Below are 15,631 nucleotides of genomic sequence, written 5' to 3' on the forward strand. Positions count from 1 at the left end.
ACATGAGTCTAGTCTCGGCTGGAGACTCGCTTTGCCCTCCCGGCGTCAACCCCGTGGATTTAGTTCAGCCAACTAAAGTTGGTGTTCTACCAATATAGACAGTACACCTTGGACTGATAGCCTTCAGCTGGCTGAACTGCTGGGGATATTGTGTAAAATATGGGACTAGATTGAACGCCTGATATTCTGTGTCTGTCAGTGTTGTGTTAAGGATCAACTTCATACACCATTGGTAGGTCTGCCCTTTTATGAATATTCTTTAGCAAGTTTACCAAGTGACAAGCAGCTGAAAAGAAGTTACCTATTTAAAGTATGTCCAGCTGATCATCTTGAGTTCTTTCTCAAGCGTGCACTAGCGACGACCTCTTTCCTCTTCCGTTGATACCGGATATAACAAATACACGGAGCTCTCAGTGTCACATTCATAACCGGACGACGTCGTAACAAAGCACGCTGTGTAAAACTGTTTTAACACTGTAAGATTGACGCTGTGCATGTTCCCAACACTGGAATCGATGTTGGTGTGTTCAGCAAAATATATCCGTATAGAGAAATTCGGGAGTCTCGATGACTTGACAGGTCATCGAATCCTAATTTTGTAGATGTCCATGCATGCTGTGGTTCATTGAATTATCTGGCCCAAACTCGATTATCCACATTCCGCTATCATATAGCAGGATTATTGCTGAGTACAGTGTTAAACAACAGCCCAGCCAACCACGTCTGATTCGACGAATCACAAAAGAACATGTTCCAGATATTCAATTTACAAAGACCAGAGACCATATAATATTATATGGTCTCTGCAAAGACAGACTGGTCAGAAGCGAAACCCCACGTAACATATTCATGTAGGTCATACATTTCGTATGGATGTCTGTTAAGATGAGGGGGTTGAAGTTCATTCTCAGATGTCAAACTTTTCAAACTGGTAGGCATCTTTGACTAAAGATCACAATTGTTTAAACATTTGCTCAAGCACGGACAATCTACAATCTGAATATACTCTCCCTGGCTCAAGCCATGTCCATCGCTAATCAAATGTGACTGCATTGACCGTACCAGGGAGCCTATATAGAGGTTGCAGAGTATCCCTGACAGTACTAAGAAAACAGAACACGCTACACAAAATGGCTCACTTGCACAAATAGACCTTAGCGCCACAATGACTGTTCCCATGATCCCCATTCTCCAACATAGGCATAAGATAGTCGTCGCGCAAAGATCGATTTGCGGAAGAGGTGGGTCCTTGCTCAGCAACCAATGGAGCCAAGACGAGCTTGTTATTCAACTTCTCAAAGCCCGCCCCCGACAATTAGATGGAAAAAAATAATGTAATGGATAATGAGCAGAGGCAAGAAAAGTTTCACTTGAATTGAAACACTTGCTACGTGCAATGCATTTATGGATTTGACTAAAACTATTTTCATATTTGTGGCAGACTAAGGCTGCCGTACAGAACTGTGTTAATATCTAGACTAATGTTTAGGATTCCAAAGCCTTGTATCATACCATACCAGCTAATATACCTTGTAGAGTTTAAACAGTAATGACTGGCATCTTCCACCAGAGCACCACAAACGCAAGCTTTACAGTCAAATAGATTGACACGAAAAAGATCAGGATTTAAAGAACAACATGAATGTTTTAAGTTAGTATTTAGAATATTAATCTTCATTTCACCGAATAGTGAATACATTTTATTGTGTAGATTAATGACCTTTGAAGAACTGCTTTCCAAACTTTGGAATATCCACATTATACTGGTTACGAAAATGATTTCAGAAGATGGAGGTATGTATGCCAGTAACACAACCAGGAGCTGGCATGATAAAAAAATTAACATGTACAAAGCTTTGTATGGATAAGTTTATCTTATAAAGGTAACCAATCAGTTATGGTGTACAAGATAGCTCCTGCAGCGGATATTGGCACAGGTTACAATTTATTAATATTGAACAATTTCTGGTTTATCACAACATTCTGCGGGACAGTTATCTCAGACCCCAGGAGCATATTCTAAGGTAGATCTAGCATATGTCATACATACTTGATAGACGACCTGCTGTACACAGTTACCGGAGTAACCCTCGTTTCGACGTCTGTATACACGTGAACGTCCATCAGCCGTGTGACGTCAGTGAAGAAACCGAGAACATCTGGGAACAAAATCGTTCTCAATCTTCCTCTCGGCCATTTTACGTGTCGTCTGCAACATGTGTGTCAAGACGCTACGTCTAGTCTTCTGGCAAAACGTAGCGTCCTGTAGCCACTGTGCGATCGGAGCTACGGCTGTCCAGGGATTTTGGTTGTAGTGGATGTTGCGGTCATGATGCGTGAGCGAAGATGTCTCAGCCATGGCCAGATGTAGTGATCCTGGGCGGCGGTGGTTACTCTAGGTCGACCCGACCTTGGTCTGTCTTTAACACTCCCATACTGCTGTATCGAGCCCATAGGTTAGAGATGGTCTGTCTGGACAGGCCGAAAAGCGTTGCGACCTCATGCTGCAATGCCGTCCCGATGTGTGACGTTGAGCTTGTCATTCTTTTTGTCGTCTAGGGTGCTTTAAAGAAACGTATGTGGAGTACCGTTTATGTGTTTTTCAAAGACTATAGTCGTAGGCTTCATATCATGGTGACACACAATTTAATGATATGCGCACAATCCATCTAGGGTTCGTTTCACGTCAGTGCAGCTTACGTTTCTGTTCAACGTCCTTCACATATTGGGATTCAGCATGGACTGGATTGTGTCAAACATTTTCCGTATGGGTGTTTGTCGCGATTAGAGGGTTGAAGTTCAATCAAAGATTTCAAATCAAACTTTTCAAACTGGAAAGTATCTTCGATTAAAGATCAGAAACGTTTGCTCAAGCCGTGTTGATCACCTATCAAACATGACCGCAATGACCGTACTGTGACAAAAACAAAACGCTACACATCTGAGATGGCCTGTCTGGACACACCGAAATGCCCTGCGACTTCATGATGCGACGCCGATGTGTGACGTTGAGCGTCTGTCAGTCTTGGCATTTGATGTGTTTTTTTAAAGCCAATAGACAGGGGCTTCAGATCGGAGAGATACACAATTAATGATGTCGTGCATTCATCTAGGATGCGACTGGATTATTATCAAAACATTTTCCTAAAATTCAAATGTTCTTTTGTCAAGTTTCTTTTTTGAAGTTTATTAAATAGAGAGCATGAGTGAGTGAGTGAGTTTGGTTTTACGCCGCACCCAGCAATATTCCTGCTAGTCTGGACCAGACAATTCAGTGATAAACTGCATGAGCAGTGAACATGGTCTGAATTTTATTTTAAAAATGTTATATTAAATACACTGCTCATTCTGATTTATTATTGTAACTAAATAGCTATTGAAGATGAGCCCCATTTTCTTCTTGATTTTCTTTCCTTTAAAGAGAGTATAACAAAACAAATACCAACACAGCTAAAGTTTGAGTTTTTCACATATGTTTACAAACAGTATCAAAGTTTTTGCCATTTACTTCAACAGAAACCTGTATATTTGTGGCTAATCCACAAAATGTACATTATATCCATATCTTTCAATATGCATGAATTACTCTATATCTGTACTCTGGACCACACAGTCTCCAATATTCAAAACAAGTGTTTGCCACTTAAATGGCAATGTCGCTTAACAAGAATGAAATATTTACAACATATTCATTACTCTTTACTTTTTGCTCACATACAAGATGTGTGAAATGACTGGTGTCAGGATAATCACCCAACGTAGGCTGTCAACAAAATTGAGGACATTGGTTGTCATATTTTGTTTGCACAATCCCCTAATGTAGACTCACCAAATGTAGGCTGTCACCAAATTTGAAGACATCAAATAAAATAGTTCATGAGATATTGCATTAACAAGAATCTGAAAAGTGCCAAAAGTGTTGTCGTGACCTTGAAAATAAGCTCAAGGTCACCAAAACTGACTGGTGTCTGCATAATCCCCAATAGTAGGCTGTCACCAAACTTGAAGATTTTGGGCACAATAGGTCAAGAGAAGCCTGTACAGACAGCACTGAATACGCAGTGCCCCGATCCGCATTGAGGCGGGGGACAATAAAGTCTCTCTCTTTCACTGTAGAATTTGCTGAAACTGGGCTGGCAATCAAATATATATACTGGATAAAAATAGTTAGGGATATATCTATTTTGTCCAGCATACATGATTCCTACCTAATGTTATCCCTGTACCAGTTAATACTGATTTGTTATCCAAGTGCCATGGGTGGTATCAGGTCCTCTATCCATCCACAAAAACTAGATTTTGCAGTTGTATGTTGGGGTCATAAATCCAAATGTCATATCCCCTCATTCAAACCTCTACAAGTAATGTCTTTTAGCGGCATTTAGAAGTTGTTAAAGATGATCAAGATCATTTAGATAAATCTTCTTTTAATCTTTAACACACAACGTTTTGGGGTCATTTCAGATCCCTTCATCAAGTAAACATCATCTGCAAGTCAAGAATAGTTATCGTAGGGACAGTCACCCATGAGGCAAGGTTGAATAAACAAAAGATTTTGAAAGATTCTGAAAGATTTTGAAATGGTTATAACATCACAAAGTGTTGAATCCTGGAAACGAGGATGTAAGCACAGAATGAAGTGTGTCATTAGAATGTTTTCAGGGGTTTGAAATTATGAACAAAAAAAAAGAACTTTTTCATTGAAGTATTTCATAATCTTTTTTTAGCCACAATGTGTCAAAACATTCTGTAATATCCACTTAGTCCCTTTCCATACTCATCTCATCTTAATCAAGATTACAATTAATAAAATAAATTCTCTTAGTGGCAGATATTCATTTTGATATAAATTCGAACATCTGCTGGTAAACACATATAAGATTATACACAACCTGACAAATGACCCCAATTTGCATACTTGGGAACGCCCCTCAGAACGATCCACTTGAAACAAGAGGGAGACAGATTGTCTGATAAATATCGAGAAGTTTATTTTCCCCATGCGTTTCACACATGAATTGTTATAGCACACTCAGTTTGAATCAACACAATATACTGAGCAAATATGTTTAGGACCACCGATCCATTTCACGAAGCAAATGACATTTTCCTGGGTTTTTTTAACAAAATTGTTGAATATTTAAAATGCTTGTCAATGCCCCAATCATCTATTTGTCTTCGTCTTAACTAAAGGTTAGCATGGAATATCAGTATCTTATGCCTGAAATTGCAGTCTTATCATTCGAAGGAATATGCGGTGTTGATTTCATGTCACAGTTAGCATGTATTGCACGTGCATAATCGTCAAGCTACCTGTAGCAGCCAAGTGTACTCGCCCAATTTGTTGTACCGCCTCTCTTGTCACAAATGCGTTTAGTGCACAGGATCATCTAATATGTGTCTAGCAGTAGTACTACTGGTACAATGCAATATGATTTTCAAAAGTCATACATTGCAATATGTATTACCATACGTATGGCAACACTCCCAATGTATTGCAATGCTAGTCTCTGTACAGATGACTGCATGCAATATATTGATATACAATTAATTCGCACATACACATGAACAATAAAAAATTTTCTGCTTGAGAAGAGAAATCATGACAAGTCAACATAGATCAGCTGTCTCATCAGACTGTCCAACAATCCTGACTATAATGGATTCAAATGTAGTCAATGGAACATCACAGTTTAAATCCATGTAAATGCATATTAATGAATTTTGATATCCACAAACAGTGAAAGTGTTCTTTCATTGAGAAACATTGCATTTGATTCAGTTAGTTATCTACACTTTTTCAGTGAGTTTCATGAGCTGTCGTGATGCCTTTTCACGTGCCCTTTTAAGGATAACAATGTATTCACATGTCCATGACATAAAACATTTCAGCTCTGCCTCTGTGACTCCCATTCTTGGAAGAACATTTGAGGGATGAGCGACCTCAACGACCCTTGGACGTCTTGATGGAGTGACACCAGAGCCTTGACTTTTCCTGATACCTTTAGACTGACCTCTGGAGAAGCTACCTTTCGACTGACCTCCAGAAGCTACTGTAGCTTTCACAGCTTCCTCATCTTTCCTGCTTCCTCTTGACTGCCAAGGTGCTTGCTGACCACTTGAAACCGTGTTTTTTTGTTTCCTCTTTGCCTTAAAATTACTGCTTGTCTGACTTCCAGACAGAAGGACATCCTTAGATTTTATTGCTGTTTTCTGACTAGTCTCTTCCTTGACATGAGCGTTTGGCTGGCTGCTTAAAGGAATCTCAATCTTTGTCAATACACTTGTTGTCAGATTATTTCCTTTCAAAACAGCACTTGGCTGCCTGTCTGTCTGTCGACCAACTAACACAGATATTTTCCGACTTACCTGGAGACAGGGGACTGTCTGATGACTGACTAATACACTAATATGTGATTCTTCCATCTCTTTGGCTCCAGTGACACCCTTTGTGATTGAGGACACGCTTGATCTGCTTGCTGAATTCAAGACACAACTTGAAGGGCATTCCTCACTTTGAGTTAAACTGCTTTCAGCTTCTTTACACAGTGCAGGAATGACATCATGATTATCATTTTTTTCCAAAGTGTCCATTTCTTGAGTGATGGCGCCCAGGTTAATGGCTTCTTCTTCTGACAAACCACTCTCAGTCACCTCTGAGCTTCCTGTAACCGCCATATTTGCTGTTGAAGCATCCTTGTCAATGTTTGAGGGATGCATTGCAACATTTGAATTTTTTTCACGTGAAGCTTCCGACATCTCTTTCTTTAGTTCAGGTGATGTAGGAGTTTCATGTCCAGTTGCTTGTTGAGTTGTTGGTTCAGACACTGACCGATGTTCTAGAACAGTTTCTTGCTGGGGTGTTGGTTCAGGTGGTGTAGAAGTTTCATGTCCAGTTGCTTGTTGAGTTGTTGGTTTAGACACTGACTGATGTTCTAGATCAGTTTCTTGCTGGGGTGTTGGATCAGATGATGCAGGATGTTCAGTTGGTTGTTGAGTTGTTGGTTTAGATGCTGTAGCATTTCCTGGTTCCTGGGATGGTGGTTCTGATGCTGGCTGATGTTCTGATTCCGTTTTTTCTTGAGCTGCTGGTTGAACTAGTTTCTGAGTTACTGTTTGAAGTGCTGGTCGAGGTGATGACTCAGTTACAAGTTTTGATGCTTGTAGAGGGGATGATTTGGTTGTTGCAGGTGTTGAGTTTCCCTTTTCATGTTTGACTGGTTGTTGTGGTATAGCAACAGTGTTCACTTGGACTAAATTGGGGTTGGAGTGCTTTTTACGTTTGGCTGGTCCTGGAATTGCAGGTGTACTTTCAACTGATGCTGGAAGATTTCTTTTTACCCCAGGATTAGATTTCACTTGGGTCTTTCCAATAGAGGACATTGGCCCATGTGCCTACAACGAAACGAGCAGACACTTGAGAAAGATGAACAAATGCTGCTGGTTATTAGGTGAGTTGTACTGAAAACAAAGGACATACATCTCGCATAATTTGACCAGAAAGTATGACTTTTGGAAGATTAGCAAATTATGCATGACAAATGCAACCACAAGAATTATGAATTTAGGGCAGGAACCAAAATATTTAGTCACACAGGGGTAAAAAAATTCCTCGTCTGATGCCCATGACAAGTCAATTTTCATTTCTGGCAATCAAATAATGGTATCGTATTTGTCCGCATACTACTAGATAATTTCTGCTTACAGTTTAAACTAGAAATAAACTTGGATTTCATTTCATATCTGCACAAAAAATAGCTATTAAATTTCACAATGATTAGAAAGTTGAGGCATCTTTCTTTGCTATTTATCATTTCTCAATAACTAGTCCACTGAACATTAACATCAAGTCCCATGTTGATTTATTCTTTCACAATTACAATATCATGATTATGTCATAAAAATCAGGGCAAGTGGAAATTAGTCCGGGCAAGTGACTTTTTTAAAGTCACTTGCCCTTTGTTTTTGGAACCCCTGTCACAACTGAGGGAACAAGGTTTCTATAGTCACTGTCTACAATATTCCATCCATTCAGAGCGACCTGTGACTGAAAACACAGGCAACATTCCTTGCCAAGGTGAGGTGAAATGGAATTAACTTCGCACTTAAGAATACATGTATTCTGCTCATGTGACAACATGCATGCGTGTGTATGTGTGGCTGTTTGTGCTAGCCCAGATTTAAGCTGTTTTATAGTGCTAGTTCACTGAGATACCATACCATAGTCAAGCATAAATACCCACATTATACTGACTCTGAGCATAATAACCGTTAAGGCTGAGCACCAGGTATGACGCAGGCAGCGATCAAACCTATCACCTTCTGCTCTCCTGACGGACACTAACCACTGCACCATGGAGGCAGTATCCCTGCCAATGGTAACGCCAATAACCGCAGTGCACAGAGGAAATGTTCCTTACAGTCCAACCTTACCACTACTTTGTACTTCAGATGCATATGTCTGCATACCTTCACTGGTTGAGGACACACAGCTCTCCCAGGATCAACATAATCCATATTCTCCTTGGTCTCAGTTTTGGACAGTTTCAGCATCAGATCATGCTGCTTCCCTCTGATTCCATGGACTTTGTAAATGTGTGTTGTGAACCCATGTTTGGAAGGGATGGTGTGTTTAGATGGCTGAAACTGACACTTGGGATGAGGACAGCGGTACATAGTGATGGTAGGTCTGTGGACACTGAACCAGTGGTCCCTCAGTTCCAGCCACGCAAGTTTAACACTGCAGGACTCAACTGGGCAGGAGGCCTGTAAGAGAAAAATACTGTTCAATGTACTCTGTAAGAATGATACTTCTCTGTCCATTTCAAAACACTAACAAGAAATATGGCTAATGGAACAAAATGTGTAGCATCATATGGCAGACAATATATTGATCAGCAATGTTCAAAATGTGCTCACAAAAGTCAGTCGTCAGGACTGTCAATTCTAATTCAAATGAAACAACAACTCTTTTAAATATTATGCGAAATTTTCGATATCCTGCATTATCATCCAGCAAATAAGCATATCATTTGTGTATGAATAAATCAGATAAATACCTGTGAAGTGGCATCATAGTAGAGGCCTGTTGATAGATCATAATAGTACCCTGAAGTCTTTTCAAACTGGTACGAGGCCACATCTGGAGCCACTGTAATGGGATGGAACACAGCTTTCAGGAAAAATTCCAAAATGGCATTCCACAAGATCCACAGTTGTACATGTAACCTAGCAAATTTTCTCTCATTTGGAAGAAAAAATCTAGTAGTAAGACATGCAGATCTAAACTATGCTCCTATTCCAAAATCACAAAATCATTATCACTGGACTACCCTTAAATCGTTATATGCAATGATACAAGAGTAGGGAATGTCAGTTTTACAAGGTTGATAAAATGCAAATGATGAAGCCACGGAGGAACAAATGATAAAGAGGAATTAAGGGAAAATATTTATTCCATTCCTTTGGAAATGTTTCATCTGTACAGAGATATACTAGCATTGCCTCTTCTCATATGCATTTGCTTGTTGTATGCTCGCAAAATGGAATATCCCCTATGTTTTTTTATGTTATATGATCAAGACAGTACACAAAAATTGCAACAGGATGGAATTGTTTCTTGGGTAAACAAGAGGTGGATATGCAATTAATTATTTCTTACGATATGCTAGGACTTCCTTGTTTCTAGCATATGGTGTGGTAGGCTGCTCAACTACTGGCTCAGCTTTCTTAGAACCTGGTGTCTGGAAGAAATTTATCAATAACAATTGTAACAAAGCATATTATTCACTTTTATTGCAGAAGATTCCTTATGCACTTCCTGCCATCTTACACAACAAGTCACCTGCAGCCCCTAGATGCTACGATTATCCAGTTATTCAAGGTTCATTACAGGAGACAACAGCTCAATCACCTTGATGATCTCAGCGTCTAGGATAGGTGTCCTACCTTATTCTCGAAAAGTATCCAAGCGCTAGGATAACTTAGCACAAATACTAGGATAGGTTCTGACTTGTCCTAAGTCCATCTCAGTGGAAATCAACATGGTGTGGTACTTGTTTGTTCACCAATTTTGACATTGTGAAAGCTTAATTACAGCTGAATTTGCAACAGCATGCAGTTTTTATGAGTTCAGAAGATTTTTTCAGTATATATCATCAATTTATCAGTTGTGAATAAGAGTTACTTGTTGCAATACACATATTCTTTAGATCTACAACCGATATGTATTTTTATTCTTATCTATTCTATCCCTTTTTATTCACAACATCGCTCTTTTCTGTCACATTGCTCTGAAATGTCAATGTCAAGGCCAACTCAATAAGGGAAGTAACTTCTGTTTATTTCCTAAAGGAATTTTCACTTTGTGAGATGACGCATAATGAAAGTAAGTTCAAGTCATGATAATCATTAAGAAAATCAAATGAAACTATTTTTTGCACATCTTAATTCTCTTTTTGGCAGACTTTCAGAATCTGACAACAGATGTTATGTCCTAGTTTAATAAATGAATTTGATGTGATGAAAATATTGAATAAATTAACATGTAACAATACTTAGATCTGATAAAATAGTTTAGATCTATTCGAGTACAGGTTCACTATATTTTTCTGGATACAAGGTATGAATTTTTATTATAAATATAATTAATTACAATTTCATCTAGATCAAGTAAGTCCACCAAAAGCTGAATTTCAGCATTTTCAAACCTTTTACTTCGATTTCTAGTCTCACTATTTGTCTTGTTAACGAGATCATAGCTGCCCTTACATATGTTACTCAACTTAGGACAAGAATAAGATCGTTTCGAGAATGGGTCTTATCTTAACAGTAGGATGTCATAACTCCTGTCCTAATTAGTTAGGATCTGTCTTAGCTGGGACACTCTCGAGAATAGGCACCCTGGATATAATGCCACATTTTCTCGACATTTCACCTGTAATTCCCATTAAATCACAGCATGCCGAAATCAGTGTGGGGGTAAAACTCAAACTGATTCAGGTCTACCGTCATTGATAATTCCAACTTTGGTCTCAGCATTGGTATTCATACGTTAAACCAAGAAACTAAATCCGTGAGAACTGAAATTCCATTTCATTACACAGAAGAGTCTGCTTACTTGGCTACAGGTCCAGTTTTTTTGTTTTGATGTATGTTGCTTAAACTTCTCTGGGCCACCTCGTGACATCCTGACATACTGTAGTGCAGCACACCCTAACAAGGAAGAAGTACATGTTATAGTCAATGAAGTGGAACAATATACACCCAGCCACTGGCATTCTTCCGAAGCACCTTTAGAATTCAGCACAACAACTAGAAACACATCTCCGAATCATTCTTAAGTTTTAAGACATACCAGAACATCAATTATTGAAAACTAATGGCAAATGTATTTGTGGACAAATCTGTGAACTGTTGCCACACGTCACTAGTAAATAATCTTCAGAACAGCTTTTCTTCAGAGAGTGTTTACACTATCTGTGAACATAGATACATATGATATATCACTGAAGAATTCATTCGTACTGACTTACGAAGTTGCTGGTGGTTTGTGCCACTGTTGTCGTTCACAACAGTTTACATGCAAAAAGTCCGGAGCACTGTTGTATTTATCATGCTGCTGGCGAAGGTGCTGCACGGTCCTTGAACTGTAATCAGCAGTCTCTTCCACGGTTAGCGCAGAGGAAGTTGACACCGGAAATCACAAATGCACGGAACCGACTATATTGCATACAAAACCGGACCGCGTTGTACTAAAGGCACACTCTGAGAATTTTGACACTGTTACTGAGTGTTAGACGTTCCGGCCACAAGAATTCGATGTGGGTGAGTTTGGCAAAATATTCATGCAGACAATATCACACACTTCTCCATACATTTAGAGTTGGTGGATATTGTTATGCAGAATATCCTCATCTATGCGAGCGACATCGAATTCCTGTGGCTGGCTCAGATGCGTTTCACAGTGGTATTCGTAAATGCGTGAACTTGTACTGTATAGAAGAATGATTAAATTAAACGGTTCCTGCTGGCTCTTTGTAAGAGATGTTACGCCATCACTTAATGTGTTTATTCTGCATGTGAGAGTGAGGTGTAAGAGAACAATTAACTCCCAAACAAGCAAAACATTAATGTTCGTGTAAAATTATTATTATTATTAGGTACTATTCATGAGGCCACCATCTGGCCTTATACCAACGGATTCGTGGGATCTTTTGAGTGCTTTCAAAGCACAACTCAGAATTGTTTTTCAGGTCTTTCAATTAACAACATATGCGCACTGTTAAAATCCCTTTTTTCACCCTTTGATCGTGATTATCATTTGACACCATTCTCAAAATGCCCATTCCTCTTAAGTACTTTACAAAGACAGACCCGTGAAGGTCCCGGGGTAGAATAGGCCTTCAGCAACCCATGTTTGCTGTAAAAGGCGACTGACGGGATCGGGTAGTCATGCTGTCTCGCCGACTTGGTTGACATGTCATTGGTTCCCAATTGCGCAGATCACTGCTCATGTTGTTGATCACTTGATTGTCTGGTCCAGACTCGATTATTTACAGACCGCCGTCATATGGCTGGACTATTGCTGAATGCGGCGTAAAACTAAACTCACTCAATCACTCACTCACTTTACAAAGACAAAATGCGGTTCACAAGCAAAACCTCACGTAAAACGGTCCGGAAGACTGTGGATTTCAGATGGATGTTTGTTACGATAAGAGGGTTGAAGTTCAATCAAAGATTTGAAAGTTCTAGCACTTTGTGTAAAGAGGAGAAATGTTGGAAAAATCTGCTAGTTGTTGATCGAGGTAGGCACAAAATTAAAGGTTTGCAGAAGACATTTTGATCGCTGATCAAATGTGGCAGCAGTGACCATACTAGGACAATAAAAAGGTAATCCTCCCCATACATCTACGAGAGGTATCAAAAAGTTTTGAGCCTTGCATATTTATACTTGACAAATAGTAATGGGCTTGGCACCTAACGTATATTAGTGTCCTTGCTACATATTCCCAGTAGGATCACATAGCTGGATGCATTTCTTCAATGGCAGTGCCTTGTAGAAGAGATATACCCCCTAGTGGATGTGAACAATGGACAATGTTGAATATAGAGCAGTAATAAAATTTCTTGTCCTGGAGGGCAGCAAGCAGGTTGAAGAGCGACTCACTGCTGTTTACAAGGAGTCTTCCCCTTCTGCCGCAACCATCAAACGTTGGATGAAAGAGTTTCAGCGAGGACGAGAGAGCTGAGATGATGACATCCGTCCAGGACGACCCTCAACCAGTACCACCCAAGCAAACATTGACACTGTGCATCAACTAGTGACGGGAAATCGTCGTATCACCCGGCACGAGTTGGAAGATGCAACCGGGCTCTCATATGGATCCATTCACAGCATACTCCATGACAGTCTCCACATGTCAAAGGTGTGTGCAAAATGGGTTTCAAGAATGCTTTCTGATGACATGAAGCTTTCTCAGGTCAACATCAGTGGCGCGATGCTGACTTGTTACCATGCCAACCCAGAAGATTTTCACTTTAGAACTGTAACCTGTGATGAAACCTGGATTTATCATTATGACCCCGAGAGGAGTCAGTGGAGTGGGAAATGTCACCTCTCCAAGGACAGAGAAGTTCATATCGACCAGTTTCCCAAAGAAGGTTGTGGCAACTATTTTGGGACAGTAAAGGTGTTATCCACATCGACTACTTGCCTCATGGTACGACAATGAATGGAGAGTACTATGCTAGCCTTCTGAAGCAGGTACGCCAGTCCATTAAACAGAAGCGGCGAGGGATTCTTCTTCATCAGTACAATGCGCCAGTCCACATCAGTCGAGCTGCAATGGAAACTGTTCGCGAGTGCAGGTCAAAATTTTACCTCATCCTCCCTATTCACCAGACCTAGCCCCTATCGACTTCCACCTCTTTCCTCGACTGAATAAACACATCCGGGGCCAGACATTTCAGGATGATGGTGAGCTTATCGCTGCTGTGGAGGGTTTTTGAGGGGACCAAGATGTGGAGTTCTTCAGATCAGGAATCAGAAATTGGCAAACCAGGTGGAAGAAGTGTGTGAAGTTGAAAAATAAAGCGTATGGATTCCAAAATCTTGCTGTTTCAGGGCGAGGCTCAAAACTTTTTGATAACTCCTCGCATTAGCAACCGTTGTAGCTAAATAAGCCAGCAACATCATGGCAGGGGACACCAGTAATGTGCTTCGTGTTGTACCCATGTGGGGATTCGAACCCAGGTCTTTGACATGGTGAACCAACGCTTCAACTGCTGGGCTATCTAACCTCCCCTAGGTTCTATAAAAATGGAATGGAATTTGTTATGTGTAGTCAGTTTTGGCTCTCAACACAGAGATCTGTGTATTGACGTTTCAGATTCTGATATTTACTTGACCTCTCATCATGATGTTCCTGCTCTATCTCAGATCCAAAGATGCTGAAACTTCACTGGTTTCTTCCCACATGACACCCAAGTTTGCCTAAGATGTTATAATCTGAGTTGGAATGTTTGCCACAGCTGACATATTCAAAAAGCTCAAGGCCAGCAATAACCATTTGTGGTTACAACATTCTATAGTGATCTTAATTCTCTCGAAATTTAGTGCTGTAAACATTCTCTGAGAAACATGGACTTCTTGTGAACTGAAATTTTGTATAAGGTTTTCTGAGCATTTGAGTCATTGGTAGTTCACAGGTGTTTAACAATTGCAAAACATGTGGCATATTATATAGTTTGGTATTAGAAAATATTAGTCAATGATGACAGTAACTGCATGAATATGGCTGGCTGTGATGACGTTTTAAACTGTTGACAGCACACCCAGAAATAATGTATGTACATGCACATTTACTCTACGTCAGAAGTCTTCTCTTATAAGTCTGTTGAAACCCTACACCTGTAACCCACACAGTGGTGTTACATTTGTTATCTATCAAACAAAAATAAGTGTTCAAAATCATTTCTAGATAAGTTGACCTTCATTTGTTGAATATTATGAAGTGATGGCTACCATATTTAGCTAATGCAAATGATTAAGAAAAATAACATTTATAACGTAGTGTTTCAATGTTCAGCATTTGGTTGTGACTCAGTAGCTGGCGTAGTCTTCACCAGAACTTCACCAGTCTGATTACGATGTCAGTGTGAAATAGCTCTGGGACATATAGAAACACATGAAGTAGCCATCAGATTGTTTTCTTGGCACCCCTAATGAACACAGAATTGTTTCTAGCTAATCCTCATAAGATACCTTCGCTATGGTAAGTTAGTGTCTTGTGTCATGACACACAAGTTAATGGCATCTGGAGATCTTTCACTGAAGTACTGCAGAGTATCATGTCAAATATGTGTTACTTAATGATGAACCATTGTCAAGGCAAGGGTTATGTTCTTCATTTGTTATTTGTTTGAAGTACATACTGCATGTTTCTACAAATCAGTAAGAAAAACAACCCCATTAATAAGGTATGCTTCCATTCACAAATTAAATGCTGATGACACTGCATAGCAGCAGATCTTCAGGGTGGTCTATATCAAGCTCCCTGTCCATTTAAGCAAGCCAAGCTGTTAATGAGGTACAAAGTCTTGAGATATTGCCACCTCATCCTTCAAG

General features: G+C 39.8%; 2 protein-coding genes across 3 annotated transcripts in view; both read right to left on the reverse strand.

The window, feature by feature from the left end:
- The window catches only part of LOC137296712 (uncharacterized), a 28,351-nt gene extending 27,981 nt beyond the window's left edge, over window positions 1-370 (reverse strand). Inside the window, exon 1 of the mRNA XM_067828542.1 lies at window positions 302-370. The gene's annotated coding sequence lies outside the window, so the exon portion shown is untranslated. The remainder of the gene's footprint in view (window positions 1-301) is intronic.
- Window positions 371-4,410: 4,040 nt separating this feature from the next.
- On the reverse strand, window positions 4,411-11,716 carry LOC137297005 (uncharacterized). 2 transcript variants are annotated; one of them, XM_067828947.1, is made up of 6 exons: window positions 11,535-11,703; window positions 11,120-11,214; window positions 9,662-9,743; window positions 9,060-9,151; window positions 8,470-8,766; window positions 4,411-7,395 (listed from the first exon to the last, which is right to left on the reverse strand). In XM_067828947.1, exons 2-6 carry the CDS (start codon window positions 11,186-11,188, stop codon window positions 5,791-5,793), a joined length of 2,145 nt encoding a protein of 714 aa, XP_067685048.1. In that variant the 5' UTR covers window positions 11,189-11,214; window positions 11,535-11,703; the 3' UTR covers window positions 4,411-5,790. The 2 variants fall into 2 exon arrangements, with proteins under 2 accessions (XP_067685048.1, XP_067685049.1); XM_067828948.1 differs by having other exon boundaries at window positions 4,417-7,395; window positions 11,531-11,716.
- Window positions 11,717-15,631: the final 3,915 nt, after the last annotated feature.

This window comes from Haliotis asinina, chromosome 9, assembly GCF_037392515.1.
Source record: "Haliotis asinina isolate JCU_RB_2024 chromosome 9, JCU_Hal_asi_v2, whole genome shotgun sequence".
Lineage (NCBI taxonomy): Eukaryota > Metazoa > Mollusca > Gastropoda > Lepetellida > Haliotidae > Haliotis > Haliotis asinina.